The sequence below is a fragment of the Salmo salar genome, chromosome ssa11 (genome assembly GCF_905237065.1).
Source record: "Salmo salar chromosome ssa11, Ssal_v3.1, whole genome shotgun sequence".
NCBI lineage: Eukaryota > Metazoa > Chordata > Actinopteri > Salmoniformes > Salmonidae > Salmo > Salmo salar.
This window is the reverse complement of record NC_059452.1, coordinates 16,315,191-16,334,463: the sequence shown is the minus strand read 5'-3', so window position 1 is coordinate 16,334,463 and position 19,273 is coordinate 16,315,191. Positions and strand designations below refer to the sequence as shown.

The following is a 19,273-nucleotide window of genomic DNA, read 5'->3' as shown; positions in this document are numbered from 1 at the left end:
AACCTTTCATTTATGTTCTCAGAACATTAATAAAACATGTGGTTTTACTGGTCAGGAAACTTATGGCTTCATTCCCAGAACCAATGGGAAACCAAAAATGAACATTCCCACAACTCTCAATTCGTTACACCTAGGTGGAACACAGGCCATACACTAAAATAGCTGAGACATTATGCACACACTGTAATTATATATCAATTAAAGAATAAAAAGTAGCCCAACTTATCATCTTTGAAGCACTTACTAGGAGGTATGTGTGGTTTTGTGATTACAATAGTTCACCTTGGAGAAAAACAGAGGCTTTATCTTTTCTCACATGTATCCTCTCCTCCAGATGACAGTCAGTTAGTGTTGCAGACTTACAGCAGGTGTATTACTTGGTTCCATTAGGCTACCTTAAGCTGAGGCACCAGGCGCCTAGAACAAGAGAGGGGGGATAATAAGATGTAAATTAGAACCTCCAAGATTGCAATCACACCATAAGAGGTGGGCCTATTAAGAAAATCAAACCTGTCCATTACTAAGGATAACTAATGACAATTTAGTTTGCATAGTAGGATTGCCTTATGCATAGTGACATAATGGAGTAGAATAACAACTTTGGTAGGCCTACATAAAAGCCTTTTGTTGTGTTTTGGGTATATGGAGATACAATATTATCATGAAATTAATGAAAGTGGACAGAGCTACCCTAAAGCGTAAACAGTCCATGAATAGGCAGATTTATATTTTTAATGCCAAATTGTGATTGAGCCTTCCTGGACCATAGGCTAGGCCTACCGTATGCTATAAAGGTGTTCATGCAATATAGCAGTACACCACAGTTACTTTACAAGCTACTTTACCTATAGGCATATAATCTAGGCCTACTTGCAACATATTCTGAAATGTCACCTTCTAAGATTGCCTACAATTACAGTAATTGTAGTCTGGATATCAGTATTTTTAGCTAACGTTCCACTCCTGTCATTTGCCAAAGAGACTGGCCTTTCGGGAAACTCATCGTTCAATATGCAGCCAGATTTACGGTGCAGTTGCTGATTGGTAGTTGGAAACATAGAGATCCTATTCAATTATTCTAATTCTTAATTATATGGTTGGAAACAACATTGATATATTCCATGACAATGTTATGGAACATGGGGTGCGCGCAAACTTGGCGCAATATAGAATTTGAAGAACAACAACAATGTGTGGAGGCAGTGTTAATGCAAGATCATGTTGTTTTAAATTGCCAAGGGGGGCCTCAGTAGTGAGAAAGAAGTAATGATATATGGAAAAATATTAGCCTACAAGATTTATTCGAGCTACAGCACGTTTGCTTCAGTTGCATCCCGTTAATGAGAGGAAAGAAACACAACTTGCCAGTCTTCATACCTCGCACATGCAGATCATCATGACTTCCTTACATTTTTACAATTTTGTTATGCTCATTTTAGTTACCTATTATTTGTCCCTCTCTTAAAGAAACTTTCTGAATGGATTTAGAATTAGCCAACATACACATACTGTACTTTGGCAAATGACAGGAGTAGCAAGGAGGGGAATATGTAGCCTATAATAGCTGAACAGACGCGGCAACCACGCTATAACAGCGCTTCTATTGGGGAACTCCACGTCATGATGCTGTGCTGATAAATTGCAACACTGTTCCTCACCGTTAGATGTCACTCCTCTCCTCTTGGTCGACCGTGTAACTTCGTTTTTTCCCACAATGTTGTACAAAAGTGTTCCACAATAATTGATGCACAATAAATCACTGGAAATGTCGAGCAGCATAAGCGGTGATTTGTGAGCGCACTTTAACATTGTTGTTTTCATTTCACATTTGAACACCTTTTATATTTCAGTTATTTGTCCTTGACAAACATGATGTATTATTATATTTCATAATACTAGTAATACTACTCAACAGATAACAGCATTATTCGAATATTATTCATTACATTAAGTATTATTATTTGTATTATAGTAGTATTATATGCCTAAACAACACATTAGAAAACATGAAATTAATGTTAGGCTACAACTCGCAAACGTTTATACATTTGGCTTAGCCTATGACGATGGGAATCAATTACTTGGATACAGTAGTGAGTAGTGAGTAATTTTTAATGGTAAAAATGATGGCATCTTTTTTTTCAATATAAATCCACTTGCTAACTGAACATAGCTTAATAGTGGCTTCACTATATGCCTTGTGAGTGCAGCGGTCTGGTCGCTTTTGTTCCCAGAGTAGACTCCTAAAAAAAATGATTTAGCGAATGCAGTAGAGGGAGGAGGGGAGACAGATGGAAGAGAAGTGTAGTTCGTGGTAAAAGCTACAACGTGGATATGAGTGTGAGGCAGCGGCTCTGGGATACAGAGGAATAGAGGAGAGAGCACGAGATGCTGACAGATTCCTGATAGATGTGCAAAATGGCGCAAGCAAGTTCTACCCCCGCGAGCCACCAATTGTTGTAGTTCATGAACATGAAGAGCTAGTTCTATGTCTGTTTTCTTTAGGATCGCCTCACGTTGTTTTTTGTATCGTAATATATTTCAAAGTGATTCAATGGCTACCAGAAGGCTCTGCCTTGTTCCATGCATTTTTGGATTACTCCTCAACGCTTTAGTCGGTAAGTGTTTATTGATATCCTTTCTAGGCTACTACTACCTCTGCAGGATAACACATTTTTGGAACGGAACCGCCTTTTACCCCCTATCAGAAGCTGGTGCTGCAGACCAAAGACAGTGCATAATATCTAGCCCTATATTTCTATACCGTCTCCGCTGCAGACATGGTTGAACGAAACTATAGGAGCATCTCGGCTGGTCGTGAACTTGACCATATTCTTCTCTTGCGTTTATTCCTTGAACGTTCATCTTCATTTGGGGAATTCATTTCCATGCAGCATGTGTATTATATTAGTGTGTTTGTGAATGTGTGCCAATGGAATTTAGAAACCGATATTTCTGTATCAATGATCTCACACTTGAGCCGGTGGTGATGTGTAGCTGGCACGAATTTGTTTGACACTCTGAAAATATTCTCATAGTAGCCTATATAACAACATGGTTGTTGCTTAAAAAAATGAATCTTGAATCCATGCGCCCTATGGTTTTATTGTACTGTAGCCACGTGCAGCAGCCTACGTCCTAGAAAACACATAGGTTAACCCACAGGGTGTTGCATAATTGTATAATAACCTCACACCCGGAAAATTATATAGGCAGATTAAGATAATGATGATACGCTCTTACCATTGTAGTCTACGACTTGAACCAAGAAAAAGTGGTAGGCTAATTATTATCATAATTATGATGATGTTGATAATAATAATAATAGCCTAATAATAGGCCTAACAATGATAATAATAATAACAACAACAATAGGTTATTATATGATTGGGATTGTATGATGTTTAAGTAGGCTATCCTATTAATTGAATGTGTTAAAAATAAGAAGGATAATTGTTTATACTCATTATGGTCCATGTGGTTCTTAGGTGTGTGTGTGTGTGTGTGTGTGCGTGTGTGTGTGCGTGCGTGTGTGTCCTGTTGTGTTGGTCTGTGCCAAAGAGTGCTTGAAAAACTAGTATCTCCTTCCTTTCTTTCTTGGCTGTGGTCACTATGAATCCTTACCATTGATACACACAAACCAGCCTTTTATGCATTGATGGAATGTTATAACTTTTTGAATTCCATTTTATTGCCATTCCCAATATGTTCTGCCATCCCTCTGCCGCCCTTTCCCCGCCGCTTATGAAAAGTACATTTAAATATTGTGTAGGTAGGTATTTGTGTTATTCATCTAAAATGTAATTAATCTAAAACCAAATATGAAACATTTGACATAATAACAGTGATGTTTGGACAGTTCATACTGCATAGAGCATATTAGCCTTTTTTTTTTATCAGAGCACTGAACACTGCTGTGCTTATCATCTGTCATAGGGGGAGATAATTGAGTGAGTCTTTGTGTAGTCAATTTATTGCTGTGAGAATGAATAAAAAAGACAGCAGTTATTGCCAGCTGAGGAGAATATTTGTACAGATGAACTTCTTTTTAAAATGTTCTTGGCTCCTTTGTTCAGTATGATTGACAGTTTTTAGTCCCTCAATGCGAGGCCCCATTTCCCAGCATGTAACCCGGATAGAGGGATGCTTTTATGATGAGCATCATGCCATAGACACCCACAGGAGCACACCACCCATGTAATCACATTTCCAGTAAAGACTGGAGCAGTAGCATGGAGAGTAACAAAGGAGGAGTGAAGGAGTAAAGAGGGGAGGAAAGGAGTAAGGAAGGAAGAGAGAAGGAGTAAGGAAGGAGGAATGAGGAAGTAAGGAAGGAGGAGTGCAGGAGTGCAGGAGTAAGGAAGGAGGAGTGAAGGAGTAAGGAAGGAAGAGAGAAGGAGGAGTGAAGGAGTAAGGAAGGAGGAATGAGGAAGTAAGGAAGGAGGAGTGAAGGACTAAGGAAGGAAGAGAGAAGGAGTAAGGAAGGAGGAGTGAAGGAGTAAGGAAGGAGGAATGAAGGAGTAAGGAATGAGGAAGTAAGGAAGGAGGAGTGAAGGAGTAAGGAAGGAGGAGTGAAGGAGTAAGGAAGGAAGAGAGAAGGAGTAAGGAAGGAGGAGTGAAGGAGTAAGGAAGGAGGAATGAGGAAGTAAGGAAGGAGGAGTGAAGGAGTAAGGAAGGAAGAGTGAAGGAGTAAGGAAGGAAGAGAGAAGGAGTAAGGAAGGAGGAGTGAAGGAGTTAGGAAGGAGGAGTGAAGGAGTAAGGAAGGAAGAGAGAAGGAGTAAGGAAGGAGGAGTAAAGGAGTAAGGAAGGAGGAATGAGGAAGTAAGGAAGGAGGAGTGAAGGAGTAAGGAAGGAAGAGAGAAGGAGTAAGGAAGGAGGAGTGAAGGAGTAAGGAAGGAGAAGTGAAGGAGTAAGGAACGAGGAATGAGGAAGTAAGGAAGGAGGAGTGAAGGAGTAAGGAAGGAGGAGTGAAGTAGTAAGGAAGGAGGAGTGAAGGAGTAAGGAAGGAGGAGTGAAGTAGTAAGGAAGGAGGAGTGAAGTAGTAAGGAAGGAGGAGTGAAGTAGTAAGGAAGGAGGAGTGAAGGAGTAAGGAAAGAGGAATGAGGAAGTAAGGAAGGAGGAGTGAAGGAGTAAGGAAGGAAGAGAGAAGGAGTAAGGAAGGAGGAGTGAAGGAGTAAGGAAGGAAGAGAGAAGGAGTAAGGAAGGAGGAGTGAAAGAGGCGGGGAAGGAGGAATGAGGAAGTAAGGAAAGAGAAGTGAAGGAGTAAGGAAGGAAGAGAGAAGGAGTAAGGAAGGAGGAGTGAAGGAGTAAAGAAGGAAGAGAGAAGGAGTAAGGAAGGGGGAGTGAAGGAGTAAGGAAGGAGGAATGAGGAAGTAAGGAAGGAGGAGTGAAGGAGTAAGGAAGGAAGAGAGAAGGAGTAAGGAAGGAGCAGTGAGGAAGTTAGGAAGGAGGAGTGAAGGGGTAAAGAAGGATGAATGAAGGAATAAAGAAGGAGGAGTGAAGGAGTAAAGAAGGAGGAGTGAAGGAGTAAAGGAGGAGTGAAGGAGTAAAGAAGGAGGAGTGAAGGAGTAAAGAAGGAGGAGTGAAGGAGTAAGGAAGGAGTAAAGAAGGAGGAGTGAAGGAGTAAAGGAGGAGTGAAGGAGTAAGGAAGGAAGAGTGAAAGAGAAAAGAAAGAGTGAAGGAGTAAAGAAGGAGGAGTAAGGAAGGAGGAGTGAAGGAGTAAAGAAGGAGGAGTGAAGGAGTAAAGGAGGAGTGAAGGAGCAAAGAAGGAGGAGTGAAGGAGTAAAAAAGGAGGAGTGAAGGAGTAAGGAAGGAGGAGTGAAGGAGTAAAGAAGGAAGAGAGAAGGAGTAAGGAAGGGGGAGTGAAGGAGTAAGGAACGAGGAATGAGGAAGTAAGGAAGGAGGAGTGAAGGAGTAAGGAAGGAAGAGAGAAGGAGTAAGGAAGGAGGAGTGAAGGAGTAAGGAAGGAAGATAGAAGGAGTAAGGAAGGAGGAGTAAAGGAGTAAGGAATGAGGAAGTAAGGAAGGATGAGTGAAGGAGTAAGGAAGGAAGAGAGAAGGAGTAAGGAAGGAGGAGTGAAGGAGTAAGGAAGGAAGAGAGAAGGAGTAAGGAAGGAGGAGTGAAAGAGGCGGGGAAGGAGGAATGAGGAAGTAAGGAAAGAGAAGTGAAGGAGTAAGGAAGGAAGAGAGAAGGAGTAAGGAAGGAGGAATGAGGAAGTAAGGAAGGAGGAGTGAAGGAGTAAGGAAGGAGGAGTGAAGGAGTAAGGAAGGACCAGTGAGGAAGTTAGGAAGGAGGAGTGAAGGAGTAAAGAAGGATGAATGAAGGAATAAAGAAGGAGGAGTGAAGGAGTAAAGAAGGAGAAGTGAAGGAGTAAAGAAGGAGGAGTGAAGGAGTGAATGAGTAAGGAAGGAGGAGTGAAGGAGTAAAGAAGGAGGAGTGAAGGAGTAAAGGAGGAGTGAAGGAGTAAAGAAGGAGAAGTGAAGGAGTAAAGAAGGAGGAGTGAAGGAGTAAGGAAGGAGGAGTGAAGGAGTAAAGAAGGAGGAGTGAAGGAGTAAAGAAGGAGAGGTGAAGGAGTAAAGAAGGAGTGAAGGAGTAAAGAAGGAGGAGTGAATGAGTAAAGAAGGAGGAGTGAAGGAGTAAGGAAGGAGGAGTGAAGGAGTAAAGAAGGAGGAGTGAAGGAGTAAAGAAGGAGGAGTGAAGGAGTAAGGAAGGCGTAAGGAAGGATGAGTGAAGGAGTAAAGAAGGAGGAGTGAAGGAGTAAAGAAGGAGGAGTGAAGGAGTAAGGAAGGAAGAGTGAAGAAGTAAGGAAGGAGGAGTGAGAAAGTAAGGAAGGAGGAGTGAAGGAGTAAGGAAGGACGAGTGAAGGAGTGGTGGAGAAAGGAAGGAGGAGTAAAGAAGGAGGAGTGAAGGAGTAAGGAAGGAGGAGTGAAGGAGTAAAGAAGGAGGAGTGAAGGAGTAAACATGATGCATACATTTGTAATTTGGGGCCTTTGAGTTCTTTGTGTGTGGCTAGTGAGTGTTATAGGGGAGTTGTTGTGACGTATTCTAGCCGACACATCTGAGAGAAATCAAATAGCTTCAATTGATTAGTTTCACTAATCCTGCAAAGATTGAATCACTTTTTGTGCCGTTTAAAGTTTCAGTCAATATGAGGAAGACCACATTAAACCACTTAAGTAAGAAGGTGTATGGTTAGAAGCTCTAGTGAAGCTTCAATAGAACAGTCCGTTTTTAGTTTTCATTCTGAAAGGTATGACCAGAGAGGTGTGCACTGTTGGATGTTTGTTCAAAATAAAGACAAAGAGCAACAACAGCAACAAAATAATCGTATTGGCTGAGCAACAGCAACAAAATAATCGTATTGGCTGAGCAACAGCAACATCTCCCAATTAGCATAAATCATTCTTATTTTTTTTGGGTGGATTTGCATCGTGAAACAAATGATTTTGTTAGTCACATTCACTATAAGGATGCTATTGTTGTTTACTTGTGTTATTCTTGTGAGACACTGTAATATAATTATAGCCTGCAAACACAACTGTTATTCTTCTATGTTGGTGTGGTGAAAGATACTGATGAGCAGTCTACACAGAGACCTCAGGTGCACATATCCCAGAGGGAATGACCATGTGTTGACAATGTTATGGACACATGTCACACCGCCGGACTAGAGGGAACTAGACATAGGAATATTGTTGATTGAAGCAGGTGGGAGTTACTGCATTGGCCAGGATGAGTCATCATCACAATGCAAACACAGGTGTAATTTATGTAACATGTACATTTTGTAGGAGCTTATAGTGGGATTATTGTTAGTAGATATTTCTTGTCAATATCATCCTGGTGTTGTGATTTAGTCTGTGGGTCACCTTATTTCCTTGATCATTGAAAGGTGAAGGGTGCCCTGTTGCAGCTGTGTTTGTGTTTATAGTATGAGGAGCAAAAGGAAGGTCGTTGATTCATAATTGACATGGGTAAATGCCTGTGGATAGGTCTACAAACATATAGTCTTTACTTACAGGGTCTACCCAAGAATTAAAGATAATGTTTTGATCTCCCACGGCAAAGTGCTGTAAAAATAGCAGAGGTGTGGAGGTGTGTGACGTTTACCTCCACGATTGGCTGCTGTCAGCGATAGTTTTTTTAAACTTTAGACCGGAAAATGACCGTTATGGAATGTTACAGAGTCTGATTGGCTGCTGTCAGAGATAGCCATTTCGAAGGAAAGACTTGGCTGAACACAAAAACTATAATTTCATTGTAATTTCCGTTATTACTTTAGAGAGGAAAAAACACCATTATGGATGTTACAGAGAAGGAAACAGAGTCTCATTTCTTGATCGAAATCTAGCATGACACATTTTTTTGTCAACAGAAGCCATTCTACCTCAGAACTACATAATTACAGGTAGCCTTGATAGTATACTCCATAGACTAATGCCAGGCACTACACCGAATACAATATTTTTTAAATCTATATATATATATATCAAAATGTCCATTACGAGTTGAATATAGACACAAATATGAGATTATTTTTATTACACATTTTCTGAAATATTGTATTAAAATATGTAAATTAAGCAGTATACAGGTAACTGCCAAAATAAAGGAAACACCAACATAAAGTGTCTTAATAGGCTGTTTGGCCACCACGGGCCAGAACAGATTCAATTCACCTTGGCATAGATTTTACTAGTGTTTGGACCTCTATTGGAGGGATGTGACACCATTCTTCATTTACATTTACATTTTAGTCATTTAGCAGACGCTCTTATCCAGAGCGACTTACAGTAGTGAATGCATACATTTCATTTCATGCATTAATTTTTTTGTTTTTTGTTTTTTGTACTGGCCCCCCGTGGGAATCGAACCCACAACCCTGCACACACCATGCTCTACCAACTGAGCCACAGGGAAGGCCCTAAGCATGGTGGGATGTTAATAGCTTAATTCATTAACTCAGGAACCACACCTGTGTGGATACACCTGCTTTCTTTCTTCTCATATACTTTGTATCCCTCATTTACCCAAGTGTTTCCATTATTTTGGCAGTTACCTGTACATGTGCCTATTCTGCCAACCGGTGGTGTAAAATACTTAAGTAAAAATACTTTAAAATACTACTAAAGTATTTTTGGGGGGTATCTGTACTTTACTTTACTATTTAGATTTTTGACAACTTATACTTTTATTTCACAACATTCCTAAAGAAAATCATGTACTTTTTACTCCCTACATTTTCCCTGAAACCCAAAAGTACTTGTTACACTTTGAAAGCTTAGCAGGTCCAATTTACACTTCTCAAGAGAGTGTGTCGCTGGCTAAAAACTTAATTGGGAGGAAGGATGTTTGACATGTTTCTTACATTTGTATCACAAACCACTTTTGAGAAAATCATGATGAAAGTGACCATTTTAGACCTTTTTAGTAGAGGTCGACCGATTATGATTTTTCAACGCCGATACCAATTATTGGAGGGCCAAAAAAGCCGATGCCGATTAATCAGCCGATTATAAAAAATATATATATATATATATATATATATAATGACAATTACAACAATACTGAATGAACACTTATTTTAACGTAATATAATACATCAATAAAATCAATTTAGCCTTAAATAAATAATGAAACATGTTCAATTTGGTTAAAATAATGCAAAACAAAGTGTTGGAGAAGAAAGTAACAGTGCAATATGTGCCATGTAAGAAAGCTAATGTTTAAGTGCCTTGCTCAGAACATGGGAACATATGAAAGCTAGTGGTTCCTTTTAACATGAGTCTTCAATATTCCCAGGTAAGAAGTTTTAGGTTGTAGTTATTATAGGAATTATAGGACTACTTCTCTCTATACGATTTCTATTTCATATACCTTTGACTATTGGATGTTCTTATAAGCACTTTAGTATTGCCAGTGTAACAGTATAGATTCCGTCCCTCTCCTCGCTCCTACCTGGGCTCAAACCAGGAACACATCGACAACAGCCACCCTCGAAGCAGCGTTACCCATGCAGAGGAAGGGAAACAACTACTCCAAGTCTCAGAGCGAGTGACGTTTGAAACGCTATTAGCGTGCACCCGGCTAACTAGCTAGCCATTTCACATCGGTTACACCAGCCTAATCTTGGGAGTTGATAGGCTTGAAGGGGTGGGTATAATTTTTGGAACGTTCCAACAGGAATCTGTTCCAAAAAACATAAAGTAAAAGGTTGCCAACCAACAATGCATACAAAGTAGCAACGCATACAAACCTAGCTAACTAGCTGCCGAATAGGCATCAACTCACCACGTAGCTTATTCTTAATGTTTGTCCATAGGCAAACAGACATGTGAGGACAGACATTTTTCGGAATAAACGTGATGAGTGAAAAACGCAATGAAATAGACCACTCCCTACCCGGTATCTTATTCTGCCGCTATACAACTTTGTATGCATTGTTTTTTGGAAACCTTGCTATTTACGAAGTTTTTGGAATAGATTCCTGTTGGAACGTTCCACAAATTATACCCACCCAGGTTGAAGTCATAAACAGCGCAATGCTTGAAGCACAGCGAAGGGCTGTTTGAATGAATGCTTACGAGCCTGCTGCTGCCTACCACCGCTCAGTCAGACTGCTCTATCAAATCATAGACTTAATTATAAAATAATAAACACACAGAATACGAGCCTTAGGTCATTAATATGGTCGAATCCGGACACTATCATCTCGAAAACAAACGTTTTTTTCTTTCAGTGACATACGGAACCGTTCCGTATTTTATCTAACGGGTGGCTAAGTTTAAATATTCCTGTTAGGCATTGATGTTTATGGTTAGGTACATTGGTGCAATGACAGTACTTTTTTCACAAATGCGCTTGTTAAATCAACACCGTTTGTCGAAGTAGGCTGTGATTCAATGAAAATTAACAGGCACCGCATCGATCATATGCAACGCAGGACACGTTAGATAAACTAGTAATATCATCAACCATGTGTAGTTAACTAGTGATTATGTTAAGATTTATAGTTTTTTATAAGTCTAATGCTAGCTATCAACTTACCTTTGCTTCTTGCTGCCCTCGCGTAACAGGTAGTCAGCCTGTTAATCCTTGTGGAGTGTAATGTAAGGCAGGTGGTTAGAGCGTTGGATTGGTAACTGAAGGTTGCAAAAACAAATCCCCCCTGAACAAGGCAGTTAACCCCCGTTTCTAGGCTGTCATTGTAAATAAGAATGTGTTCTTAATCTGACTTGCCTAGTTAAATAAAGGTGTAAAAAAATAAATAATAATAATAATAAATCGGCAAATCGGTGGCCAAAACTACCGATTACCGATTGTTATGAAAACTTGAAATCGGCCCTAATTAATCGGCCATTCCGATTAATCGGTCGACCTCTACTTTTTAGACCTGTACCTGCCTCCTGTACCTGCCTCCTGTACCTGCCTCCTGAACCTGCCTCCTGTAAGACCCTGTGATCTGTGAACTGTACATGATACAGACAACATCTTGTGGTCACTTCTTATAGTTTGCTCTAAAATATAGAGAATGACTAGATTCTGAAAAACCTTTTTTGATTTAGCTTATTTTAGACATATTGGTTGGAACAATATACTTTTCAAACATGTCACATTGGTACTTTTGAAGATAAGACATATTATAATATTCGAAATGTACATTATAGGTAATTAACCAATCACAGCCTTCCTTTAGGATTGTACATTCAGCAAATCACCAGCAGAGTACCCTTTGAATCCATTTTCCCATTCACTGTGTTGGTGGTGCTCATAACTTAACAATTAGCATAGAGCCCACTCTGGAAATCTGATGTATTGTTCCAAACAATGTCTTAAAATGAACAACATCAAAAAGGGCACTTTTGAGATATTAATAATTTTAATGTTGAATAAATTCATGTTTTTATTTCAGAATCTAGACATACTCCATATTTTAGAGGACGCTGTAGGAGTACAAAATTACACCAAGATGTTGCCTGTATCATGTACGAGTTGGCAATTGATGGTAGCCTACAGGGTTGTGTAGACTTGGCATTGAAACTGAGGAAGAGGTGGGTGAGAGAGCCTTGCTATTTCACTGAGAAGGTGAAATAAAAGAGTGGAGAAAGTGACGAGACAAAGATGAGGTCCTGCTTCTGATATCTAAACAGTGTGAGGGATGACTAGATGGGTAGATCCAGATACAATATTGCTATTTATACATTTAACACGTTTACACTCACAAGTCTATGTTTTTTGTGCATCTGTAAATTAGACCTGCCTCTTGATTGCATTGTAATGCTCTGATCCAGATCTGTGACTGCATGGGTCTGATTAGACAACAACAGCAGTGGCTGCTGAAATTGAAGTGCCTCATGTGACACGGGACAAATTACCCAGGAGTGCTTTTTACTGAGGAGGAAATGATGGGAGCATTAAGTATGCATTGTTCTGCAGTGTTCAGGATGCTCACTGTCTGTGATTGATTAAACCAAGCTTTTTATGTGTTTTTTGCTCCGCAACAGAATGTGCTGTGATGCCGCTTTGATCGCTTGATCACTAACCATGTTGATAAGAGCTTGGTTATTATTTAGCCAAATGCAGCAGTTTGTTTGTGAGGCTGTGGATGCCTCCCTCCCTCCAGTCCTTTGTACAGTAGCACGGAGGGTTTTATTGAAGGCCAGTAGTAAGCCCGAGCACGAGCCACGCTTAGCCAGCAGTTGTCTCTCTCAGCCTGGCAGGCTTCTGGTCTCCCACGGTGGTAATCCCAAACCCCAGGGTCCCCTTTCCCTTGTTAAAGGGAGCATTAAGAGGAGGGGTCTGCCTGACTGTGTGTGCCTCTTTCTCTCTCTCTTTGACAGTGTGGCTCTGCTCTGACCTCTGGCATCTACAGCTGTGCTGGCCTCTCTTCTCCTGTTCCACACAGCATAGCACAGCACCCAGCAGCACAGCACACAACACACACATGGCCAGCCAGCCAGCCAGCCAGCCAGCCATCCCTCCCCTCCCCTCCTCATCCATAACCCTGACCCCTCTATATCTTAGCTAGCTGCTCAGTGCTTCTGTTGTGCTCATGTGCTGGCAATGCTGTCCACCTCTCTCTGTTTCTCTCTCTCCCTCTCTCTCTCTCTCTCTTCTTACCCATCTGTTATTACACCTTTCCTCTTCTCGTTTTTTTCATACATGTCGATTACAAAGACAGTGTTGGAGCCAGTCATGAATGTTCCATGTGGACATTCATTTTTCATGTCTTGGAGGCAGTCATCAGTGCTTTGTGAGAGTCCACAGACCTCCGAGTCTATCTGATGACATTGATGAGCCAATCAGTCAAAGCTGTCATTTGAAAACCTGCAGGACTCTGCTCTCTCTCCATGCTTTATTCATTTAAGAACCAACACATTCCTTGAATTCATCAGCTTCCCGTTCAGCTTAAAAGGACACAACTGCAATGCGTTCATGAATGGCTCATCTCTGTGAAATACCTTAATAAAGCCAATCACTGACATGATAATAACACAGAGTCAGTTTGTTGATGTTACTATGGCGACGAAACACTACTTGCATTGAGCTTTTATCTGGGTTTCTGATGCTGGATAGCATCTATTAATGCCCTGTGACAGATTTGAAAGCATGAACATCCCTTCTATATCCAGAGGTCAGAAACAGAGCCCCCTCTGTCTCCTAAGAAAATGTATTATGTAACACTTTTGTATCCTCTAACGCTTTATTTGTGTCCAGAAGCTTTTAAGTGTATAATGGGTGTTTTAGCTTCCAATATTGTTTTGCCCATAACAGGAAGCGTGACTGATTGCCTCTGTACCCGCGTCGTCTTTGTTTGTTGTTCATGTACTGGTAGCTGTGCTGACTGCGCTGGCTTCCTGTGTGTGTGGAGCGCTCAGGCTTTGAGGGGGCAGCGGAGCAGAGCGCTCTGTGCGGGCACCACGGCCAGCAAGGGGTTAAATATTTCACCACCCCTTTGTTTTTCAGAGGCCGTAGCGCTGATGTCTCTTTGGTCTCGTAGCAGCTTTACTTACCTCGCAGAGCGAGAGAGGGAGGGAAACGGTTAGAAAGGAGAGCATGTCAATGCATTCCTTGTCTGCACTTAAAGGGGAGTATTCCTGGGCTGGAATTTGAGGGATGACGCCGGAGGTCCTCTCTGCTGACCCCTGTGCTGCCCCTCCCGCCCAACCCCCCCGGCCAGATTCCTGGGTCCGAGGCAGGGACTGTTAGTGCTTAGTCCTTCAGCAGCTGAAACCTGACACAGAGCACGGAGGTGCAGAAGACTCCGCTAAGCTTTACTTTTATGGCACTTTTAATGGGCCTCAGGATCTCGTCACGTTATTTTTGTGCATTCAAATTGCCATCGATAGGGCACACTGTTCACAACGTTGTTATCAGCGAACCGCACACCCACACAACGCCATACACGTGGTCTGCGGTTGTGAAGCCGGTTGGACGTACTGCCAAATTCTCTAAAACGACGTTGGAGGCGGCTTATGGTAGAGAAATTAACATGACATTATCTGGAAACAGCTCTGGTGGACATTCTTGCAGTCAGCATGGCAACTGCACACTCCCTCAAAACTGTGGCATTGTGTTGTGTGACAAAACTGCACATTTTAGAGAGGCCTTTTATTGTCCCCAGCACAAGATGCCCCTGTGTAATGATCATGCTGTTTAATCAGCTTCTTGATATGCCACACCTGTCAGGTGGATGGATTATCTCAACAAAGGAGAAACGCTAACTAACAGGGATGTAAACACATTTGTGCACAACATTTGAGAGAAATAAGCATTTTGCACATATGGAAAATGTATTTTATTTCAGCTCAGGAACCATGTCATGGGACCAACACTTTTCACGTTGCATTTATATTTTTGTTCAGTGTAGATGAACACTAGATGGAGAGTCCTCAATCAGCTCTCTCTCTCTCTCTCTCTCTCGCTCTCTCTCTCTCATATGTCACCAGGTCAGGGGAAGAGGAAAGAATCTTCCAGTTATGTTACTGTAAGGCAAAGATGAAATGAGTGCAGCAGATAAAAAGATGGAACCACGACAGTCCCCATCAACCTTGGTCATAATCATTAGACTCTTTTTCAATCTGCCCTCAAAAGACAGTGATCGTGTCTCTGAAAAGCAGACATTTCGAAACCCTCTCTGTTGTATTCCACTATTGATCTGAGCAAACCTGTATTCAAGCCATTCAAAATGCAGTCGTTTGAGTTGCTGACCTAAATGAATGTTTATTACTCCCACTCTGGGCCAGCGGCCTTCAGGGCCTTAACAGCCTACAAACACCTTCTGAATTCCATTTTATCCCTGGCAGAAGAAGCAGATTTCAAAGTGACAATCACATCATCACTGACACCTTGCTCTTGGTGTTGATGATTGACCCTGCAGGTGATTACAGAGTAAGGAAACATCAAAGTGGCCCAGAAATAGGGCTGGGAATTACCAGGGACCTCACAATACGATGTTGTCATAATACTTATGTGCCGATACAATATGTATTGCGATTCTCACGATTCTCATGATATCTATTGTGATTCGATACTGTGATTTTATTGCGATTCGATGTTCCAAACATATCGCTCATCATATGTCTGCTGCAGAGGGACAAGAGAGAGACATGAGAAAACACATTTGGATCAGTCATGGAAATAAAAGTGCTGAAAACAAATTGTCTCCCTATTTAAAAAAATGATGGAGAACAAGCTTTGGAGGAAAAATACTGGTGTTTTGGTGCAGGCACAGCCAACTAGCACAATAATAATATTGCGATATTGTCAAACGATACGATATATTAACAAAAATAATATCCTGATATGCAGTGGGGTAAAGTACTTAAGTAAAAATACTTGAAAGTACAACTTAAGTAGTTTCTTGGGGGGTATCTGTACTTTACTATTTATTTTTTGGAAAACTTTTACTTTTACACAACATTCCTAAAGAAAAGAATGTACTTTTTCTGTATGGATGTTTTTCCTCCTTCACTAGCCAGCAGCGTGTTCTGTTTGTTACGAGGGCAGAACGAGACGGTATTGAGTGCATCATGTCTCAAAGGCAGTAGGTAGGAGGATTGTCAGCAGCACATCAAGGTGGTTTATAATGGGACTGGAAGCAGACAGTAGCATGCACAGTAATCAGTGTACAGTTATTTTAATGTTTTTTATTCTATAGCACAAATCAATATCTGCCACCACAACTCCATGGTTGCTTTGTGTTTAGAAAGGATTGACCAGTCTGTTCCTTCTACATTCACATGGCTGTCTATTCTCTTGTGCTTGTAGGTGTGGATAGATCATTGTCACTGTGCTAGAAAGCATGTTCTTGCTAGTGAGTGTGAATGAATTCTCTTGAGACCAACTAACCTAGCTTGCTAAGGCTGTTTGCTCATGAGCGCTGTGTGTATTTTCTGTGTAGCTGTGTAGGTGTAACGTGTGTATTTCTCTGTTATTTGTGTAGGTGTGACATCGGGAGCAGAGCTCGCCTTCACCCTGGAGCCCAGTGACATCATCGCGGTGCAGGAGCAGCCCCTCATGCTGCACTGTCAGGTGGAAGGCATCCCACCAATCACCACGCAGTGGAGGCGGAACGGAATCCTCCTGGTGGTTGACCAATACTACACCATGTTCCACAATGGCACTCTGCTGATTGGACGCTTCCAGAGGACCAAGTCTGACGGCTCAACCGATGAGGGGGATTATGAGTGCGTGGGCCAGAACTCCTTTGGTCTGGTGGTGAGCCGCAGGGCCAGGGTGCAGGCTGCCAGTAAGTGTTCCTTTAATAACCTTGTTATGGGGGTTATCACTGCCATGGTAGTACCATGTTATTACAATGTTATTAAAAAGCATAATTAGCAATTCCCAACATATTACCAACATTGGTAATAGGAGAGGTATGTGTTGATTGCTAGCAAGTATGACTCCATGAATACAATGAATATGAATACAATAACTCAATAATATGTAGGTTTAAGTTTAAATCTGCAGAACTTTTTGCCGTCACTATTGTTGGAAGGTGGTGAAATCTGACATTGGGTTTGTCAACCCATGTCTTCAGAATGTCTCTCATGTAGCCGACCGCTGCTGGATACGTGGCTATACAGTCAGAGTAACCAGCAGGCTACTGTATTTACCAAGCTTTAATATTGGAGCCATATTATGTTTGGATGAGCCCAACATGACGAATTAGGGAGCCAGGGAGATGGATTTGATGGTTTGCCTTATTTCCACAGACACATTAGCATTTTGGATTTTGCCCTCCCTTCGTGTTGTCCCTAGTAATATATCATACTTAATCGGTGCTCTTCTCTGGAATTTACTATTAGCAAGCCTTTATACTTGGCGTTCACACTGCGTTGTTGTGCCTGCTGTAATCTCAAAGTGTTGCTGATCACCCTGTTGCTGGTTGCTGGCACCAAGATGGATTTTCTGCGCTCTGCTTTAGCCACAAAGCTCTTTTTTGGATTCACTTGAGTTCCACGTCAAGTGCTAAGCATTGGAACCATGGCCATAAGCAGACAGGAAAACGCTCATCCAGAGGCGGTGCTCCTAGAGGCCGGGGACTTTAATGCAGGGAAACTCAAATCAGTTTTACCTCATTTCTATCAGCATGTTACATGTGCAACCAGAGGGGAAAAAAACTCTAGACCACCTTTACTCCACACACAGAGACGTGTGCAAAGCTCTCCCTCGCCCTCCATTTGGCAAATCTGACCATAATTCTATCCTCCTGATTCCTGCTTACAAGCAAAAACTAAAGCAGGAAGCACCAGTCACTCGGTCAATAAGAAAGTGGTCAGATGAAGCAGATGCTAAGCTACAGGACTGTTTTGCTAGCACAGACTGGAATATGTTCCGGGATTTTTCCGGTGGCATTGAGGAGTACACCACATCAGTCACTGGCTTCATTAATAAGTGCATCGATGACATAGTCCCCACAGTGACCGTACGTACATACCCCAACCAGAAGCCATGGCAACATCCACAATGAGCTAAAGGGTAGAGCTGCCTCTTTCAAGGAGTGGGACTCTAACCCGGAAGCCTATAGGAAATCCTGCTATGCCCGCTTGACGTATCATCAAACAGTCAAAGCCTCAATACAGGACTAAGATCGAATCGTACTACACCGGCTTCGACGCTCCTCAGATGTGGCAGGGCTTGCAAACTATTACAGACTACAAAGGGAAGCACAGCCACGAGCTGCCCAGTGACACGAACCTACCAGACGAGCTAAATTACTTCTATGCTCGCTTTGAGGCAAGTAACACTGAAACATGCATGAGCGCACCAGCTGTTCCGGACGACTGTGTGATCACGCTCTCCGTAGCCAATGTGAGTAAGACCTTTAAACAGGTCAACATTCACAAGGCCGCAGGCCAGACGGATTACCAGGATGTGTACTCCGAGCATGCGCTGACCAACTGACAAGTGTCTTCACTGACATTTACAACCTGTCCCTGAGTGAGTCTGTAATACCAACATATTTCAAGCAGACCACCATAGTCCCTGTGCCCAAGAACACAAAGGTAACCTACATAAATGACTATCGACCCGTAGCACTCACGTCTGTAGCCATGAAGTGCTTTGAAAGGCTGGTCATGGCTCACATCATCACCATTATCCCAAAAACCCTAGACCCACTCCAGATGCAATCTGTGGATCAACACTGCCCTTTCACACCTGGACAAAAATAACACCTATGTGAGAATGCTATTCATTGACTACAGCTCAGCGTTCAACACCATAGTGCTCTCAAAAGCTCATCACTAAGCTAAGGACCCTGGGACTAAACACCTCCCTCTGCAACTGGATCCTGGACTTTCTGACGGGCTGCCCCCAGGTGGTAAGGGTAGGGAACAACACATCCGCCACGCTGATCCTCAACACTGGGGCCCCTTGGGGGTGCGTGCTCAGTCCCCTCCTGTACTCCCTGTTCACTCATGACTGCACGGCCAGGCATGACTCAAACACCATCATCAAGTTTGCCGATGACACAACAGTGGTAGGCCTGACCACCGACAACGATGAGACAGCCTATAGGGAGCAGGTCAGAGACCTGGTCGTGTGGTGCCAGGACAAAAACCTCTCCCTCAACGTGATCAAGACAAAGGAGATGATTGTGAACAACAGGAAAAGGAGGACAGAGCACGCCCCCATTCTCATCGACGGGGCTGTAGTGGAACAGGTTGAGAGCTTCAAGTTCCTTGGTGCCCACATCACCAACAAACTATTATGGTCCAAACACACTAAGACAGTCGTGACGAGGGCACAACAAATTATATTCCCCCTC

The 19,273-nt window shown here is 42.1% G+C and overlaps 1 protein-coding gene across 1 annotated transcript in view; it reads left to right on the top strand.

Annotated features, from left to right (window-relative positions):
• The first annotated feature begins 2,248 nt into the window (after positions 1–2,248).
• The window catches only part of LOC106562146 (immunoglobulin superfamily DCC subclass member 3), a 127,357-nt gene continuing 110,332 nt past the window's right edge, over positions 2,249–19,273 (top strand). Inside the window, exons 1-2 of the mRNA XM_014126798.2 lie at positions 2,249–2,618; positions 16,445–16,750. Of these exons, the coding sequence (XP_013982273.2) occupies positions 2,489–2,618; positions 16,445–16,750 (436 nt within the window). The 5' untranslated portion in view covers positions 2,249–2,488. The remainder of the gene's footprint in view (positions 2,619–16,444; positions 16,751–19,273) is intronic.